Here is a 19,396-nt window from a genome sequence, read left to right on the forward strand (position 1 = left end):
ATATTATTTTTGATCATTTGACAAACAAATTGTATTTTAGTGTTTAGTAAATTAATCCCTGCTTGGCTTGATTTGCACATCGGTGTGCTGAGTCTAGACAAGTTCTGTGGCTTTGTTTATTTTAAATTTGTTTTTATTTGGTCTTATTCACAGGGTATGGTACTTTTGCCTCCAGCTACAAATGTACCATATCACCTGGACCAGTACTGCTTCTTTTTTATGTGTTATTGGTTGTGGTCATTCAACATATTGGCAGTTATTCAGATTCTCCACTGTGCTTTAGTGCCTCGGGGGGGGGCAGTGATCATGTGGTGTGCAAACTGCTTCCTCCTTCTCAGAAAGTGACTCACCAAGAATGAGATTAGTCACAGATCCATATAGTTGTGTGTGTGCATGTGTTTATCTTTGAAGGCGGATTTCAGAGTATCAGACTGGAAAGCTTGAATACACAATCTGATGATCAGTATTTTTCCCCCAGAATACTGCTGCTGTTGTATTTTTACTCTGTTAGTCTAGATTGGTTTTTAGTTGGACTGTTGTCTTAACAGCCTTTGTGTGTAATTTGAATGTAATGTCCCTGACTGCCTGGGAGAGAGTACATTATGTAGGACTGAGCGTGCGGTGGAACACACAGTCCCTCGGCTGCCAGATGACGCTAATTCTCCTCTACTCTCCACCCCCTGCCCACTCACATCCAAAAGCACTCCCAGGTCTTGAGACAGAGTGGGAACAAAAGATCTACTACAACAACAACAACAACACACACACACAAAAACAAAACTGAAACAGTTTATGATTTTTATTGAATTCACATCAGTAGACGGTTCTTATTTTATATAGTACGCCATAATATACACTTTCTATGATCAATCATGAGTTAATGCATCTGATTGTGATATCTTTTTGGAAATAACATTTCTATTAACAGATAGAGAAACTGTTATGGTAAAATTCAGACAGTTCGTTTTTGGTTTTCATTTGAGTAGTGTTTCTTCTTTCGGTTGAGAGGAAAATTTGTGAGTTGGTGGAACTATGTCATAATACTCACTGAACTAACAGTTTGAAACCATAAAGGAAATTAAATCATGTGGTCAATTCTTATGCTGACAAAATCCCCAGTAGATTAGTCAATGATTTGCAGATCTAGGTGTATTTTACATTACGTCTGTTGCTGCCATGGTTACATATAGTCAGGGACAATTTACTTATCTACCTCAAAAATAGATACAAAGAAAAGTGAGAAAATAATAGAGCAAAAGAAAAGGCAAGAACTGTGCCAGGTTAAAAAGGTGCAATTTTCTGTGTCTGGGTAGTTCAGAGTAGGGCAGGGCAATATGGCCAAAAATATTTATCACGATATACATTTGAAAATTTGCAATAACGATATCACTGACGATATAATTGACGCAAGACAAAATACTTTACAACTCCGCAACTTTATTAGTGCAAAAAACCCCCCATCAATGTATTTTCACTTAAACAAGCAGCTGTTTTTTATGTGCATTAAAGCTATATACAAATTTAACAGTGCAAATGCAAATTTCTTGCTGACAGTTTAACCAAAAGGCATTTCCAGTGGAAACTGGCCGACATATTATACCTGGTTATGCTCAGGATATCCACAAAATTTAAAAAGAGGTTATCCACACACAATACGGTAATATTATGTTGAAGCACAGTACGTATCACTCCGCGAGGTTCCTGACTACGGTAGCCATAATGCTCCAACAATCCATCAAGCGGTGCGGCTTCGTAGCTTAGCAAAGTCGTACTAAAACATTTTTTGACAGATTTTTGAGCAGCATGTACCACATAAAAACAGTTTGGTAATAAAAACGGCCTGCTTGCATGCTCTACCAAAAAATGTGCTTTGGTGTGTATCTGATGGACGAAAGCCAAACCAGTTCCATACCACTGAAGTTGCACCATTTTTGGTTCATCTGTTTCATTCAACAATCCGCTTTCGCCCTTCTCATTCTCCGTTGCCGCCATGCTTTTTCCACCATGCGCGTATTAAAACAAAGGCACTGCACATGCGCGTTTACCCATATTCTATCGCGATATTTCATTTTCTTATCATTGCCTAACATTATTCCGGTATTACTGTGAACAGTACCCCTAGATCAGAGTATAATATCACAGTAACTCTCACATTGGACAAAACTCTAGTCACAACCCGTCCCCTCACCATGTGTGGATGGTGACTTGTATTTTTAAATAATTTCCCCCAGGGATCAATAAAGTATTCTGATTCTGATGGTGGTACGGGATAAGGAAGGGTGCAAATCCATATTAAACTGTATATGCATTTGTAACAATCATATGGTGTAGCTTATTAAGATGATACCATTAAGTTAAAGGAAGGGTACTTCTAACATTTGTTTATTACTTTTTAACCACGTTAGTTCATATGAGATTTATATATCCTGACAACATTAGAAGATGGCTTAAGAATGTCTGCCATATTGGACACGATACAACCACTCTTTGCTAAGGAAAAACATGCATTGCTGGCAATGCTTCTTGGAGTTTTCTAATTGTTGCTGGGTTGCAAAGAATGCAAAGAAAACTGAATAATTGCTTTGGTAGCCAGAAGACTTCCACAGTTGGCTGTTGTTATTAATTTTTGTCTGTAAATACTTGCTAACTGCTTGCTGAGTGGTAGCACAACTTGTGAAAAATTGTGACACGAACCAGAAATTAAAGTAAAAGTTAGACGTTTTGAAACATTGTTGCAATACTTTGAAGGCAAACCTTCTGCATTTCAGGGTTGAACTGCGCGTTTCACAGTCTATTTAAATATGAGGATTGTGTAGTCTTACTTTGAAGGCTTTTATAATTCTGTAATCATTTGTACATTTAAACTAGCCAAAAGTATCTATATAACAAAGACTGGAAGCCAGGGAGAGCTTCAGTTTAATGTACATCTGCAACACCAGTTACTACTTTTGCTTTTTTCCATGTTACCAAGTCTGTCATAGCATTTAATTACAGTTAATACTAATTCTTCCCTATTATACCAAAGTAGATAAAGTATTTAACATATTCAGTTATGAAGGATCTTTAAAAAATTCACCCCGCCAACAGTGTGTTCTGGTTCAAGGCCAGATTTTCTGAATGAAATCATCACTGGGAACTTTGTCTTATTTTTAATATGACTGTGTAAACATTACAGTGCATGTTTCATCCTCTACTCACAATCAGAGCTGACAAAGTGGACATTTTTTCAACTGATAGAAGAAACTAACTCATTGTGTTGTGATTAAATGGCCGGTATACCACTAGCCTTGCAGCTATTTTATTTATTTGATTGTAAACATGGTATAAGGGGTCTAACTAAACTTTGCATTGAAATGTAAAATGTTATTGGCTGTGTAACAAAAATCATTAGTTTAGCAAAGACTTTGTTTATAGTTTTGCTAATTACTCTTCTTTTCTGTTTTTAGAGAGTCCAGTGAGGAGTGCAATGGGATCAGCAGTGCTCTGTCAGTGGAGTCTGTGCCGGGGCCAAGATTAAACTGGTGTCCTGCCAACACCACTACCTCTACCCCTGCCCCTGCTTCAGCTCCAGGGCCCGAGCCCAGGTCCTGCCTTATCAGAATGGGTGACGGCCTGGACACAGCGCAGATGTCGGGCAGCAGCAGCAGCCAGGGGCAGGTTCAGCAACAGTGTAACCCCCCACCCCCAGAATACATCAATCCCAACAGGCCAAAGCGCCAGACCAATCAGCTACAGTACCTGCTGAAAGTGGTTGTGAAAACCCTGTGGAAGCACCAGTTTGCCTGGCCTTTTCATGCACCAGTGGATGCATTGAAACTCAACCTGCCTGTAAGCTTTGTTTTAACATAAAATGCTTGATTTCTCCAAGATTTCATGGACTGAGTAGATGTCTCATAGATCAGCCCAGCTTCTACACAATCTAATGTCCTGTATTTACTTATTTGTACTTTTTTATGATTTATAAATGCAGGCAAACTGACTAGAGCTGTTCTCTGCATGTATATGCAAGATTGAGAATAGCAGGGCTCTTTTTTTCTATTTCTATTTTATCATTTAGATTGTTGCATTTGTCATTGCACAGTATGAAGTCATATTAGACACACGCACATTATATCATCCTCAGCTGTTATAATCTGTAGTTAATGGAATTTAAATTTAATTTACAATTTTGGCTTCCACAAAACAATCAGAGCAAGATAACTGGGATTAAACAGTTACTGTGTTGTATGCTATTCTTTTGCTTTGCCTTTCAGCACACCACTCTCCTTTTGCACCTCTATAAAGATCTAAATTTAGTCCCCAGAAAACTGTGGCAGACTCATTTATGTTGATTTATTTATTTTGTTTTTCAATCTAATTACATTTATCATCCAATTGAAAAGCCATTTCTTTTTTTAAGTTTAATGAATCCACATTTTTTCCAAGCCCTGAGTAATCATGTTTAATGATATGCATCTCGCTATATAAAATCCAATCCATTATTATTATTATTATTATCATTAATTATCAGTCATCTCTCAAGCCACAATAATGAAATGTTTGCCAGAAATTGAACATTTATTGAACCTTCTGACATTTTTTAAAATTAGTTAAATAAAAAATTTTTGTTTGTGCAATTTATTTTGGTTTTTCGTGATGGGGCTGACAATGATGATATAAAAGTGCCAAATATAATACAGGAGGTGTTAAGGGGTTCACTTTAGTAAAGAACCAGATTGCATTGAAGAGTTTCCACTTGAGTTTTTTCTGACCAACTTATTTGTAACCATTTCAGGACTACTACACAATAATCAAAACCCCTATGGACATGGGAACAATCAAGAAAAGGCTTGAGAACAGTTACTACTGGAATGCCCAAGAATGTATCCAAGACTTCAACACGATGTTTACCAATTGCTACATATACAACAAGGTACATAGTTGTACAACAGAGCCTTATCAATATAACGTTGCAATAATTCTGAAGTTGTTCCACTTGAACTAAGACTGTTTTTCTCCCTTTGCAGCCTGGCGATGATATAGTGTTAATGGCTGAGGCTCTAGAGAAGGTTTTCCTCCAGAAAGTCTCAGAAATGCCACAGGAAGAAACTGAGATTGTTGTCATGACAGGAAAGGGACGTGGCCGAGGCCGGAGAGAGGGAGGTATGGGTCTCTAAAATTAATTTCTACCAGTTAGCATGTATTCCTAGTTTTTCCTCTTTAAGGTTGTATATTTAGGGTTCTTTATTTATTTATTTCAGTTGAGTTATATTAAAGGATTGAGAAAATGCACCTTTTAAAAAGGCACTCAATGAATCAACATTTTTCTTTCCTCTGAGTAATCATGTTACCCCTATTTGACTTCAGTGTGGCTGCACATTTCAGTGTGCACATGGATAGGCATTTCTTTGGTCTACATTATTATAAAGACCAGAGAGAGTGTGCAAAACTCTGATATTTGTTTCTGATTCTATATGCAAGAAGAGTTTTTAATCTAAAACTTTCATGAGAAAACAACCGTTTTGTTCTTTCACATCCAGGTCTAAACTTGAAACCCGGGGCCATTATGGATCCTTTGTCAACAACTCCTCAAACACGTGGCCTATCAGCCCTCCCAACAGGGCTCCAAACTCGAGGACCAGTGCAGGGTCCGCCTTCACTACCTCCCCAGCCTTTGATGCAGGCCCTGGCAGGCCATGTGCCCCCAGCGTTATCCAGCCATGCACCACAGCTCGGAGCGCCATTCTCCCTGGGTCAGTCAGACTGCCCACCTCAAGTTCCTGTAATGACTTCTGTGCCTCCCCCTTCCCAGACCTCTCTTCCCCCAGCAACAATCCAGAGCACTGCCCCCATGCTGCAGACCTCCATGACCATGACCAAAGTGAGTGTACTTGACAAATGGATGAATGTTTGGGCATGAAGACTCATCTTTGACCATGCTTGGATCAGACATATGTAGATAAGATATAATAACTGCTTAATTCCCTTTCTTGTTTTACTGCTATCCAGCCAAGAAAGAGCCAAAAAAGGAAAGCAGACACTACAACGCCTACTGCAAATGACCAGCTGAGTGAGTCATCGCCAGCAGAATCTAAGTCTGGGAAGACACTACCCAGGCGAGAGAGCGCACGGCCTACGAAGATTAAAAAGGACGCTCCAGACTCTCAGCATCACATAGGCTTGGGGATGGGACTAAGCGGACCGAGTGGAGGTCATAGCCCCAAACCACAGGACCAGCTGGGGTATTGCGCCAGTCTGGTTAGAGAGATGCTGTCCAAGAAACATGCTGCTTATGCCTGGCCATTCTACAAACCAGTTGATGTGGATGCACTGGGACTACATGATTATCATGATATCATCAAACATCCAATGGACCTCAGCACCATTAAGGTGTGCAGAAAACACATATTTTCAGAGAAACTAAACAGGGGGCATTTTTTGATGGCAAGTAATTAATACCCTTGATGTATTTAATAGGCCAAGCTGGAGAACAGGCAATACCGGGATCCCCAGGAGTTTGCTGCTGATGTGCGATTAATGTTTTCCAACTGCTACAAATATAATCCTCCAGACCATGAGGTGGTAGCCATGGCTCGCAAACTACAGGTACGTACATGCTATTGTTACATTTTTAAAAAAGATGCAAGGCAAAAAGTTGATCTATGTAGAGTTTTACTAGCCTTAAAGTATCCAATATAAGGGGAGGCTGTTTTGCTGCCGTTCTGATCTCTGATTGCATTCTACTGAATTTAATTTTTTGTTTTGGAATTATTTGATTTATTTGCTAGTTTATACAGGGCTCCTCTGCAAAAAAAAAAAAAAAAGCAAATAAAAAATAACACTGCAATAAATCATCAAGTCTCACATGCTGCAGTTGAACAGGGAGCAGAAGTCATTAATATGTTAGTATCCTGCCCAACTAATGTATGTGTGTGTAAAACACCAATTTTGATAGTATGCTTGCTTCTTTTCATTTGTAGGATGTCTTTGAAATGCGCTTTGCCAAGATGCCAGATGAACCAGAGAGCAAGCCTTTAGTTTCTGCCCCAGCTCCTGCACTTCATCACCCTGCCCCTGTTAAGCCTCAGCCTCCTCTGGCCCACGTCGCCTCATCTTCGGACAGCTCCAGTGACTCATCCTCTGAGTCTGAGTCTTCCACTGATGACTCTGAAGAGGAAAGAGCCCAGAGGTTGGCAGAGTTACAGGAACAGGTCGGTTGTCTAAGAAAATTCAGTTGAGTTGTTGTCCACACCCTGAAAACTTTTGTTGACAACTGATCTAATTTCTGTATGCAGTTGAAGGCTGTCCACGAGCAGCTGGCTGCCCTCTCCCAACCACAAGCCAGCAAACCAAAGAGAAAAGAAAAGGAAAAGAAAGAGAAGAAAAAGGATAAGCATAAAAGGAAAGGAAGCATGCCTGTCGATGAGATCCAGGATGCTACACCTCTTTCACAGCCGTCTAAGAAGATTAAGACCAGTAACAATAACAACAAAGAGATTGTTCCCAAGAAGAAACCCAGGTGGGTATTAAGCGGTCTCCTAAAGCTTGAACAAAACCTTTATAAAGCAGTCAGCCTGACATTTCACAATCTGTTAATTACCCTTTCTTCATTTTATATACAGCTTATTGTTATGTTTTCAATAAATGCCAAGAGGCTTGGTTATCCTATGACATTTATTACATAGTTTATCTTCTTATAAATTATGAGTCTTAATTGTTGATTGTTGTAATCCAGCTTATTAGGTAACTTTGAGTGGACAGTTTTATTCATGTTAAGAGTTTTAGTCTCCAGCTGTAACTGATTAGCTGTAGGTATGTATTTTCTGTTTTTACCATTTCGAAAAGGTGACTGATTTACTAGAGCTTAGTCAGCATTGGTAAATTTTTGTGTTTTGCCTCTGTAGCAAAAAGGAGACGATGAAACCTGCCAGCTTGCAGCCTGTTCCTAGTCTGGAAGATGACCTGGGAGCCACTCTGTCATCAGTTACAGGGGAAAAGTGCAAACCTATGACCTATGAGGAGAAGAGGCAGCTAAGCCTGGACATCAACAAGCTTCCTGGTGACAAGCTTGGCCGTGTAGTACACATTATCCAGTCCAGAGAGCCCTCACTCAAAAATTCAAACCCTGATGAGATTGAGATTGACTTTGAGACGCTAAAGCCTTCCACTCTGCGTGAACTAGAGAGATATGTGTCTTCCTGCCTCCGCAAGAAGAAAAGGGTTTCAGGTAAGCCAGTGTATGAATTATAGTAAAAACAAACATCGGAACCAACTCCAAATCTATTTAAAAAAAAAAAACTTAGTCTTGACAGAAAACATTCAGAATTCTGCCATTTACCATCACTATGAAATCAGGAAATGTATGAACATGTGCATTGTTTTGTAGTTGATAAGACTATGGAGCCCATGGCTACCTCTAAAAAGACCGGATCTTCTTCAGACAGCAGTGGCTCCAGCTCAGACAGTGAAGTGGAGGTGCCAGGTGAGTTACTCCAGATATGAGCATTCAGATTTACATAATCTCCCCCCCCCCCCCCCCAAAAAAAAAAGAGAAAAGTATGAAATGTTTATGTTTGTACATGTTTATTTTCCCAGGAACGATAAAACAGCCGAAAAAGAAGAACCATGCTGTAAAGGAGGGGAAGGGGAAGACACATTCTCATATTCAGACTCTACCCGCTCAGGCTACACATCAGTCTCAAGCTGCAGGCCTTCAGTCCAGCAGTCAGATGAAGCAACAGCAGCACCATCACCACCACCAGCCATCTCCTGCAGGCTTCATGGCGCCCTCTGTTGCTCCTCTCGAGTCTTCTCAGTTACTGGAGACGAGCTTTGACTCCCTGCCACCTTTTGGTCAGCCCATCATGCACATGTCCCACCACACAGGCAACGCATCCTCGTCACCTGCACCTTCTCACCTCAACACTCATTCTGCTGGGCCAGTGTCCCCTGAGACACATCCTTTCCTCAACCAGCATTCCGTCCTCCCATCTCCAGGTAAGGTTTTATGCAGAGGCCAATTGTTTGATGACTCTAGTCCTGATAACTACCTAGGTTGCTATTGCTTTTGAAGCTACAACTGCATTTCTCCTCTACGGAATCCTACAGTTGTAATGCAGGTTACAAAATGACCACTAGTTCACTTTTTTCCTATTAAACCTATGTTCTAATAGAGCACATATACTAAAAATTGTATTTTTGCCAACAAATTCACGCTAATAAAGTTTTGCGTCTTCTACCCTTAGCCTTACACAGTTCCATGCCTCAGCAGCCTTCTCGGCCCAGTCACAAGGCAGCCCCTCTTCATCCCAAACCCCCTCAGCAACCAGCGCCACCTCAGCAGCCGCAGCAACAGCAGCAGCCACCTCTGCAGCAGCAGCCACCTCTGCAGCAACAGCCACCTCTGCAGCAGCTCCAGCCTCAGCCTCTGCCTCAGCCCCAGCCAACAGCACCACCACCACTGCCACAACAGCACCAACTCCCCTCACAGATTCTTCACTCTACTCAGCCTCTGCACCAGCGGCCTATATCCCCCCCAACACTCACACCCCAAGGCTTGTTGTCTTCTCAGCCACCCCAGATGCTGCTGGAGGATGATGAAGAGCCAGTGTCTACAACGCCAATTAACCAGTTATTCCTACCGCAGTTTCAGCAACCGCGTCAGACCCAGCAGGCTCGTCAGCAGCAGCAACAACCAGTACAGACTTCACTCCTGCAGTCTGTTCAGACACAATCTCAGCTTTCGTCTCAGACTACCTTGGCTCCTGCCCAGCACCCTGTTCAGTCCCAGGCTCAGTCAGCCCCGTCACATCAGACGCTGTCCCAACAGATGCCCTTACACCAGGCCCGCCACATGCAACATACTCAGCAGCAACAACAGCAACCACAACAGCAGCAAGTGAACTACCAACATTGTCCCATACTCCCTCCTCAGTCCCAGGGAACACAACACAAAGCGTCCATGCCCACCAATAAAACACAACAGATTATCCAGCAGCAGCAGCAAGAGCAGCCCTCCCCTCGCCCGACCAAGCCTGACCCTTATAACACAGGTTGGTCGAATGAAATAGGACAGAAATATATTTTGTTACCTGGATTTTTTTTTTTTTCCCAAATGAATCATGTTTGCAGACATCTTATTTCCCTTTCTACTGTTTACAGGTCATATGAGAGACAACCCATCCCCTCTCATGATGAATTCTCCCCAACTTCCCCAGTATCCACCTGTGTCGCACCAGTCTCCACCTCACAACATGCAGCCTAAAAAGGTGAGAACATTTCTGTCAGGTTGGCAACTGTTTTTAACTGAGGCAGAGTTCGAGGCTCGAATAAGGTCTGACTTTGATTCAATTTGATTGCCATGCAGCAAAGGGCCCCTGGGACCCAAGGTGTGTTAAAAGAGGAGAAACTTCCTCCATCACCAGTGATGAGAGGGGAGCCATTTAATCCTGCAATGAGACCAGATCATCATAAACATCCTGAGAGCAAGCCTTGTCAACCAAGCCACAGCCAACAGAGTAAGAGCTCCCTAACTACTTCTCCTTAATGTTTTCCCCCCAAAATGAAATTAAGAATTAAGAAACTGTGCAGGATATTGATTCTTCTTGTGTTGAGCAGATGTGAAGTCCATGGAAGGCTCGCGACCTGTTATCCGCTCCGCTGAGCCCAGTGGGCCACCCACCTCTTTGCAAGATAAGGAGAAGTTCAAGCAGGAGTCCAAGGCTCCTTCTGCCCCCAAAAAGGTACAGGTGGGTGCAAGAGTCAGTTTATAAAAGTAACTCATACCTCTATATACATCTGATTGTAGCCCAAAAGGATTCCACCTACCAGAATTTTTGATTTGATCTCTCTGTGTCTGTTCCTCAGGATGTGAAACTGAAGAATATGGGCTCGTGGGCCAGTTTGGCACAAAAATCCACGTCTACGCCCTTATCGGCAGTGAAATCCTCGAGTGACAGTTTTGAACAATTCCGTCGTGCTGCTCGGGAGAAAGAGGAGAGGGAGAAGGCCCTGAAGGCCCAAGCTGAGCAGGCAGAAAAAGACAGGCTACGCAGAGAGCAAGACAAACTACGGTGAGATCGTCAGTAACAAATACAAAAGGGGCAAAAAGCAGCAGTGATTGAGGAGATTCGTGTCCCGTATTTATTGTATATCTGCTTGAAAAAGTCATGACAGAATAATATAAAGTATATTATAGTTAACTGTGTATAGCAATGTGCAGTCATTCAATGAATTTGAATGACTGCAAATATCTGTTTGAGCTGCTTGATGTTTAATACACAGTGTGAATTCCTGGATTTAAAGATATCGTATGCCCTCTTGTGGTCATATTCTGTGACTGCACCAGCCACAGAGATTAAAGTGTACTGAAAGGGCACAGTAGCAGAGGAAATTGATTTAAAAATGATCAGATCTGACAAGGTTATCATGGAATATCATTAATCATGAGCCTGTCGACCCTCCACTTCTGTCTGATGTTTTTCATGCAAGAGGCCACTGAACGAGCTTTTAATTTTTCATCTATTGTAGATGTTGAACTGCTCATGAATTAGGAATAGTCCAGTAAATAATAAGGGTCCTAACACCCTCTTTTTAAAAATAAATACATTTTTGTAGTAATCTTTGTGATGATCCTGTTTTTGTGGGCTTTAAGTGTCCAGCAGGGCACCACATGTATATGTGAGGACATCGCTTATGCAGCCATGAACCCCCTTCAGCAACATGCTGAGCGTTTGACTGATGGCTGTTGCTCTGCTTTCCAGAGGTCGGGATGAAGAGGAGGTCATGGAGCAAAGCAGAAGGATGCACGATGAGCCTCGCAGACGTCTTGAGCAGCCACACATTCAAGCCCCGTCACAACAACAACATCAGCAGCAGCAACAGCAGCAGCAGCAGTCGGTGCAGCAGGAGTCCCAGCCTCCCGCCATTCAGCAGCCTCCTCAACCTCCCACACCGCCTCAGCTCACCACACAGAACCAGTTAGACCAAGAGAGAGAGAGGGCCCGCCTCCGAGAGCAAGAGAGAAGGAGGCGGGAAGCGGTGAGATGATTTTTCTAGGTTTAACCCTTCTGGGATCTGTGGGGGTCTTGAGCTATGTAAAACAAAAGGTAGTGAACTGTTTGAACATAAACAATAATGGCTGTTCTCTTCTCTCTCTACAGATGGCAGCGACTATTGACATGAATTTCCAAAGTGACTTAATGGCTATCTTTGAGGAGAACCTGTTTTGAGAAGAAGAGCAACTGAAACAAAACTGCAAAAAAGAAAGAAAAAAGAAAGAAAGGGAGAAAAAAGATGTAAACCTCCTCTAAAGTAAGAATGTGGAGATCATGCAGCAGAGAGGGACACGGACTGTACGTATATGTGACGGGCCCTGTTGAGACTGAGTACAAACACTGGACGGGCGGTCACAGCTTGGTTTGCCCACGTGGACTGAACACACAAACATCACACGGGGACGAGTCGCTTAGTTTTGGATGTCGTTTTCCTGGATATTTAGCATTACCTGGCTGATATCGCGTAACAGGAAAAAAGCGGACCCCTGATGGCAGCGCTGCCTTTTTCACACTTGGTTTTTACAGTGTGTGCGTGTGTGTCTGTGGGTACAACGGTAACCACAAGCGTGAAGACATCCCACTGATAACGTTCAGACAGACTGCAGAGACACTGAGAGAACTGCCAGATGTCTGAGTTGGTGAAGAAGACTGATCTTTATGTGTTCTGTTTTGTTTCTTGTAAGTGAAAAGATTACATTTTTGTTTTGTTTTGGGGTGGTTTTTTTTTTCGGGGGGGGGGGGGGGCTACTTCCATACTGTAAATCATGTATATTTCTCAGCAGAGAAGGTACAGTTTGCCTTACACCTCTTTTTCCTAAACTGACCATTATCTTCTGTGGCCTGCACAAACGGACAAACAAACATTTGCAGACGAGGCGAGGAGCAGTGCAGACCTTTTTTCATTATCTAGTATCTACTGTAAAGAAGTATTTTCTTATACTACAATAACTGTTTATTTTGAATCTCTTTTCTTTCTTTTTTCCTTCCTGTTTGAATCTTCTCACCAACACACTCCGCCAGCTACTTCTATGCCAAACAACCCCTGATATCTTTTATGCTAAATTACTTGTCCTAAAACATTTGGTAGCTAGTTAAAAAAAAAAAAAAAACTTTAAAAAAAATACCCTCAATATATGCATTATCATAGTTTCAGCAAGTATTTATCAAAGACAGAGTCAGTCAAGTTTTTTCCATCTTGCCTTTTATTTTTTAATTTAAAGCTACAGTAGGAAATCGGTAGCAGAAGAGGGAGAGAGTCTGGTCGTTTCTAAGCTTTAGTTCTGAGTTTTCACTACAAATGTCGCACCATCGTTTGCATTACACTTTTAGATACACTGTTGGAGAAGTTTTTCTGAGTGGCCGGTTCACAACAGTAACTACTGGGTCAGTCAAGCCCCCTTTTGTTCCCTCTGATGAAGCTGGGACTATCAGGGGAATTAGACAAACATCTTTCTGTAGCTGTTACTTCAATCAGGTTAGTAAAGTAGTAGACTGGAGAGAGCTCCCTGTTAGATTTTTCACATCGAATCGTCTTCTAGTTCACCGAGGGCACAGTGTCGACGGTATAAACTAAAAAGAAACAGTTACCGGTACACAAGTCAAGAAACGGAAAATGCTGAAAAAACAGTTTTGATTTCTATCTTTGTTCTTGTTTGATAAAATTGTGGATGTGACTCTTCTAATTATGTTCTTGGAGACATTTGTTTGAGCGGGGATTGACTGAAATCCGAACACATCTCGTCCTCTCTACTTGTCTCTTATGGTGTTTTTTCTCCAGTGCCTGTATTGTATTGCAGTTCTCGTTGGCTTATATTACACTTTGACCGGGTTTAGAAAGGGGCGAGTCAGCAGTGGGCGGTGTAATATTTAAGTGGGGTGGGAGATTTTTTTTGAAGGAGTTTGTGTATAAAAAACAAACAAAACAAAAAACACACAACAAGAAAAAAAGAAAGAAAGGGAAAAAAGAAAAAAGTAATAAAAAAGGAAAAGACAGCGTTTTATACTTTACCCGTTACCAATATTCGGGTTTTAAAGTTAGTTTTAGCTGGACTTCTATGAGTGTACACACCTGACAACTACTTTCTCAGTTTGTTCAATCAGCACATTTTAGATAGATCTGTTTCAGTGTCACCACACTAGCGTTTGAGTCTGGTCTGTGAGTGTGATTGTAAATTTGGATGGCTGTATGAGTGTGTGTGTGTGTGTTTTCATTCTTTTCTCAGTGTGTGGTGCGGGAGGTCTGTTTCCCGATGTAGATAAGCAGTCTGTTAATGAGGAGAATAAAAAGATGGGTGAGTACTTCAGGAGAACTCGTTTCTGTGCTTGAGTCACATCTTTTAATTTCTATGAAGTCCACGATATATAACTATATAATTTTATTATTAGATTGGTTTTGAAAGGGTAAAAAACAAAATGTCATTCCTTTTTAGCCTTTTTTTTCCCTTGTCATAATAACTGTTGGACATAACGTGCCATGAGTTTTACGGAGAATGTGCTGACCTGCAGCTCAGCCCAGAGTTTGCTTTATTCAGGTATCTTATTTTGTGTTACATTTGTTCTGTTTTGGGGGTTTTGTTCAGACATTTTCCTCGATTATCGTATGTGAGTGGTCTATCGAGGTCTCTGATTAAGTCTGTTATGATCATTAAATAAACTCATCTCTCTCTTTTTTTTAAATTTTTTTTTTTTATAGAAAATAAAAAAATAAACAAAGATTTTCCCTTTCCAGTCTCTTTCTGTTTGAAATCTAATGGAGCTTGTGTGCAGCACAGTCTCAACTGGGAGCAGATAGTTGGGATTACTATGAAGAATGACAAATGTGTTGCTTTAATTTTCCCTAAACACAGACTAAATGAGCACGGGGCTCTGCTTATTTAGTCTCAAGAAAGCCCCAGTTTAAAAAATAATGCAATCTCCTGTATTTATGAAATTTAAAAAATTGCATTTTTATATTGAGTTCTGCATCATACTTCACAGGTATAAACAAAAAGTCAAAAGTCAAAGAGACAGCTTTTGTAACATACCTGCAGAAAGCACGTATCAAAGTCAAGATTAGCACTTTGTACATGGGGCACAGCTAATCAGTCAGAAAACATTGGCTAAGCGGTTTTCTTACGGTTCTTGCTGTAATAATACATTCTTCAGACTGATAATGTATTATTTCAATGTTGTCAAGTAGGAAAATATAGAAATTTAGGATGTCTTATTTTGAAGGTACTTGTCGGAAGTGATGTTATTGTATTATGTCTGACTTGACATCAAACTGGGCACAATGCCAAACGCCCTCTGGTGGTCACATTGGAAAATTTAGAGCGAGCGCATTGTGTAACAAGTCAGATTGAATACGTGTATAAGAATTGTTAATAAAGACTGAAGTTAATAAGGTCACGTCAGATGTTTACTAGAGGGGCATTACAAATAATTAACTGCGGGCTTGGCCCACATGCGCCGTTATAACTGCTTTTAGGTTAGTCAAGATAGGAAAGGTCAATATCTATAATAATAATAATAATAATAATAATAATAATAAAGTTCACTGCCCTCTGGCGGTCAAAGGCAGGAACTACATTTCAACACGTCTTTTCGCCGTCAATACAAACTTATAAGGGACTAACACTTCTGAACCTAATTTAATGAAAAAGTATTAAGCATACTGATATTAAGCATATGAAAGCGCCTAAATTAAATGTGATTTTTAACTTATCAGGTTATATTTATTTATATTGCTGAGTACCTTTGGGCATTCTCTTTTAGCCCTCCCATTTATGCATGCTTTGGACAGGCACTACAATAGAAGTGCACAAGATTGTGACCCCGTGACTTTATTAGTTATTATACAATATTAATTTAAAACACAGATTCCCGAAGATATATCCAGCTACATTAATGGACGTTGCTCACACGCGCAGCTAATAACAGTTTGTTTTTCTTTGGGTTAATAAATAGTCCTTTACTAAAGTGAACGTTTACTGCCCTCTTGCGGTCAAAATGCGGAACTACTGCACAAGTTGCGTCAAGTTGCCGCAAATAACAATTTAAAACGTATATTTCCTGTACGTAATTTCAAAATAACTGTAGCAAACAAACTGACGTGTTTAAAAAAATAACAGTAAAAACGTAAGGTAAAAAAAAATTTGGCTAATTATTAGTTGTATCAATTTAACTGTTATTTATCAAGTTATATTTGTTACTTCTAAATCAATCAAAAATAGTGTCACACTTCTGTATAAAATTATCATCAGTGATTTCCAGTTTGGGCTAAGTGAAAACTCTCCTCTTGCGGTCACATTATAAAAGGGAAACGTGCCATCACTTCCGCTAATTAATTTCAAAATAAAGTAGTACATTTAAAATTAAGTAAATATTACCCTTCGTTTCAGTCTATACATCGCTGTGCTTTAAATTGTCAGTGCGATTATTACATGAAATAGTAACAGTTGACCAGTTTACTGTAGCAGAGCTGCCGTTTTCCCATCCAAATCAAGCAATACAGAGCTCTACTTGCGACTGAAAAACTCACCTCACACAACACATTGGTTTACTGTTATTATTATTCTTTTATTACAATACTTAAAAGTATAAAGATAGAAAATTAAAATAATTATGGTCACGTTACAGCCTTCAGAGGTTAATGAACGAAATACGCCACAGTATGCTTTTCTAATGTAGTGTAGTTCCACAAATGACCGCAAGAGGGACCAAATATTAAGTAATGCTATTTGATCACCTCTGTCAATAACAGAAATAAACTTCTACCACCGTGTTTGCTGTTTCAGATATTAAGTGAGATAGCATGTATTTATTACTGGTGTATCATTCATTTAATAAATAGCTTTACTTACTTATTAATATTACTCTACACAACTAGAACAGGAAATTTACTGTGTATTTATTACAGATCAAGAGTATCTTACTACACTCATCTATACAGATCTCGGGATTTATCACAGGATCTGACTTGGACGTCGCTTTCCACATTTCTTTCAGCTGTTCGTTCAGCTCTTGGTATTGGGATTATCACATGTATTGCAACTGCCCTTTTCTTGTAGTCAATAGAAAAGAGACCACTGTGCCTTGCAGCAGCTGATTGAAGTCCAACCGGTGGTATTATCAACCTGCTTCAATTATGTTCCATAGGGTTTGCACGGCTTGCAACCCGGGTCCTGTCGGCATTGCTATACCCCCTCTTTATGTCAACCACCTCGTCTTATCTGCTGTTGATACATCTCATGCTTAGTCTTCCACAGCATTGCATTTTCCTCCTCCTGATCATCTGTTTTCTGCTATGTGAGATGCTCTCTTAACTCTGATGTGCATAAGGTGCATAAGATGCATAAAATCAACCAGTCAGGCTGTTTTCTTAATGAAAACTTTCTATCACTTCATGTTCCAGCTATTCCTCAAAAAACATGTTTTTGATATCATGCCATTTTGCCAGGCTTCTAGGTTCAGGGAGGTTTACAGCACAGAGTTTGGCTTCAGTGTCCACCTTACTGTGGTCAGCTATATCAGAAAGAAAGGAAAGGTTGTTGTGATGATTAATATCAATGGTGGATAAAAATACCAGAAAGAAATAAACAGAACTGATCACATTCTACAACAAGGCCAAAGGAGGTGTAGACCCCATAGACCAAATATGTTGGCATCTACACTTGCAAATGTCACAATAGAGGCTGCCCATGGTGCTGTGGTACAACTGGACATCACCAGCCTGAATGCTTACACCTTTTTCATGGGTCAGCACCCTGAATTCAAGAATGGTATCACCAATGCAAGATAGGTCTTCCTCACTGCGCTCTCAAAAGAGCTTGTCACAACAAACATGAGAAGTCGACTGTAAGGTTGCACCCAACTGCAAACCCTGATCAGCGAAATGGTAAGTTGTGGGGTGACAAAAGCCACAACTCAGCCACAGGAAAAAAGCAGACAGGACTAACCAAATGCCATGTACCTGTGTGAAGTAATTACAGTCAGAAACAGACAGTGTCTCACAAGTGAAAAGAGAGAGAAACTGTATGGACAGTGACACACACACACACACAAGTGAATGCTGTTGGTTTGTCTCTTTTTGTCCCAATTTACAAAATGTTTTAAAAATGTAAAAATAGTGAAAAATACAAAATTAAAACAATGATTGATTCTTGTGTAGACCAACATATAATACAAATAATTCTTCTTAACCAAAAATGACACCAAATGAAAACAAAAACACACTGATTCTAGACATTTTTGACCCAGTGATGGAAACGTGCAGGGTCCAGCCATTCATGCATCTAAAGATTAACCTTCCACAGAGTTTCAGGGTGCTCAAAGGTGTATACATGCCTTGATATTTAGTTGCATCTCTCTCCACATAGTATCATTGGTGTGATCAAAAGCTATAACTCAATGTGACCGAGAATTTTGTATTTTTAGGGCAGTGTGTGTTTATGGCTGTATCAGAAATGTCATACTTTTTTGCAACTTGGTGAAAACATTAGGTCGTGGGAGAGAAATGCTGTCAGAAATCTGGTTTTGGTGATTTAAAGAGCAGCATCGTTGATTTGCTGGTGTTATTTTCAGTATCATCAGTCTGTATATGTAACATGGTTAGATTTAAACAATGAAAAGACTGTTTATAAACATTTTTAACATATATCAAACGTGTCTTAGAAATATATATATATATTTTTTATCAGAAAACAAACTTCTCACACATCTGTTAACTCACGGGATAGCACAAAGCCACCCACTTACGCAAATCTGCATCTTTGATACTAGTTTTGCACTGTTTTAAACGTTAGATTTATATCAGGTAGTCACTGTTTTCCAGCCTTTTTTTTTTTCTTCCTAATGATTTTAAGTCCCAAAGCTATTAGAATTTACAACAGTGATGAGTCACTTTCATTTCTTGACCTGGAGCAACATTGTGTGGAGTACAGGAAAAATCACTCCGACTGCAATGCGTGATCGCGGCCACTGGAGGGCAATAAACCTTCGCGATTCAACATTCACACTGTTCTAATACTGCAAAAATTAAATAACCATTAAATACAAATACTCTCAACAAATGTGCAGTACTCTGGTAATTTAGTCCACGTTATTAAAATTCTGTTGTTATCACTATAGTGATTTTTCCCTCAGTGTAAATGTCTTTCTATAGTCAGTCCAAATTAAGAATTTGAACTCAGAAAGATGAGGGGGGGGTCTGCGTGTGTTTCTTCTGCATTACTGTTTCTAATTCGAGGTGCATTTTCTTTTGTATTCCTCACTGATAAAACTCCTCCAGCAGGTCCCAAAGCTATTTCAAATTTAGTTCATGTTTAGCCTTAAACAGAGTTTGTGTTGTCTGATTTTTCAAGCTGTACGTGGAGGCAGCACCG

General features: G+C 40.2%; 1 protein-coding gene across 3 annotated transcripts in view; it reads left to right on the forward strand.

Annotated features, from left to right (window-relative positions):
• Positions 1 to 14,749, forward strand: part of brd4 (bromodomain containing 4) — a 36,086-nt gene extending 21,337 nt beyond the window's left edge. For 2 of the 3 annotated variants that reach the window (XM_082531698.1, XM_082531696.1), the window contains exons 2-19: positions 3,447 to 3,828; positions 4,775 to 4,912; positions 5,007 to 5,142; positions 5,520 to 5,860; positions 5,989 to 6,369; positions 6,457 to 6,585; positions 6,960 to 7,190; positions 7,275 to 7,498; positions 7,884 to 8,206; positions 8,366 to 8,461; positions 8,575 to 8,976; positions 9,225 to 10,031; positions 10,141 to 10,247; positions 10,346 to 10,496; positions 10,597 to 10,727; positions 10,846 to 11,051; positions 11,742 to 12,018; positions 12,141 to 14,749. In XM_082531698.1, coding sequence (XP_082387824.1) covers positions 3,601 to 3,828; positions 4,775 to 4,912; positions 5,007 to 5,142; positions 5,520 to 5,860; positions 5,989 to 6,369; positions 6,457 to 6,585; positions 6,960 to 7,190; positions 7,275 to 7,498; positions 7,884 to 8,206; positions 8,366 to 8,461; positions 8,575 to 8,976; positions 9,225 to 10,031; positions 10,141 to 10,247; positions 10,346 to 10,496; positions 10,597 to 10,727; positions 10,846 to 11,051; positions 11,742 to 12,018; positions 12,141 to 12,209 — 4,377 coding nt within the window. In that variant the 5' untranslated portion in view covers positions 3,447 to 3,600 and the 3' untranslated portion in view covers positions 12,210 to 14,749. The remainder of the gene's footprint in view (positions 1 to 3,446; positions 3,829 to 4,774; positions 4,913 to 5,006; positions 5,143 to 5,519; positions 5,861 to 5,988; positions 6,370 to 6,456; positions 6,586 to 6,959; positions 7,191 to 7,274; positions 7,499 to 7,883; positions 8,207 to 8,365; positions 8,462 to 8,574; positions 8,977 to 9,224; positions 10,032 to 10,140; positions 10,248 to 10,345; positions 10,497 to 10,596; positions 10,728 to 10,845; positions 11,052 to 11,741; positions 12,019 to 12,140) is intronic. The other variant, XM_082531697.1, reaches the window with a different exon arrangement.
• The last annotated feature ends 4,647 nt before the right edge of the window (positions 14,750 to 19,396 follow it).

This window comes from Aulonocara stuartgranti, assembly GCF_965226115.1.
Source record: "Aulonocara stuartgranti genome assembly, chromosome: 4".
NCBI classification, from domain to species: Eukaryota; Metazoa; Chordata; class Actinopteri; order Cichliformes; family Cichlidae; genus Aulonocara; species Aulonocara stuartgranti.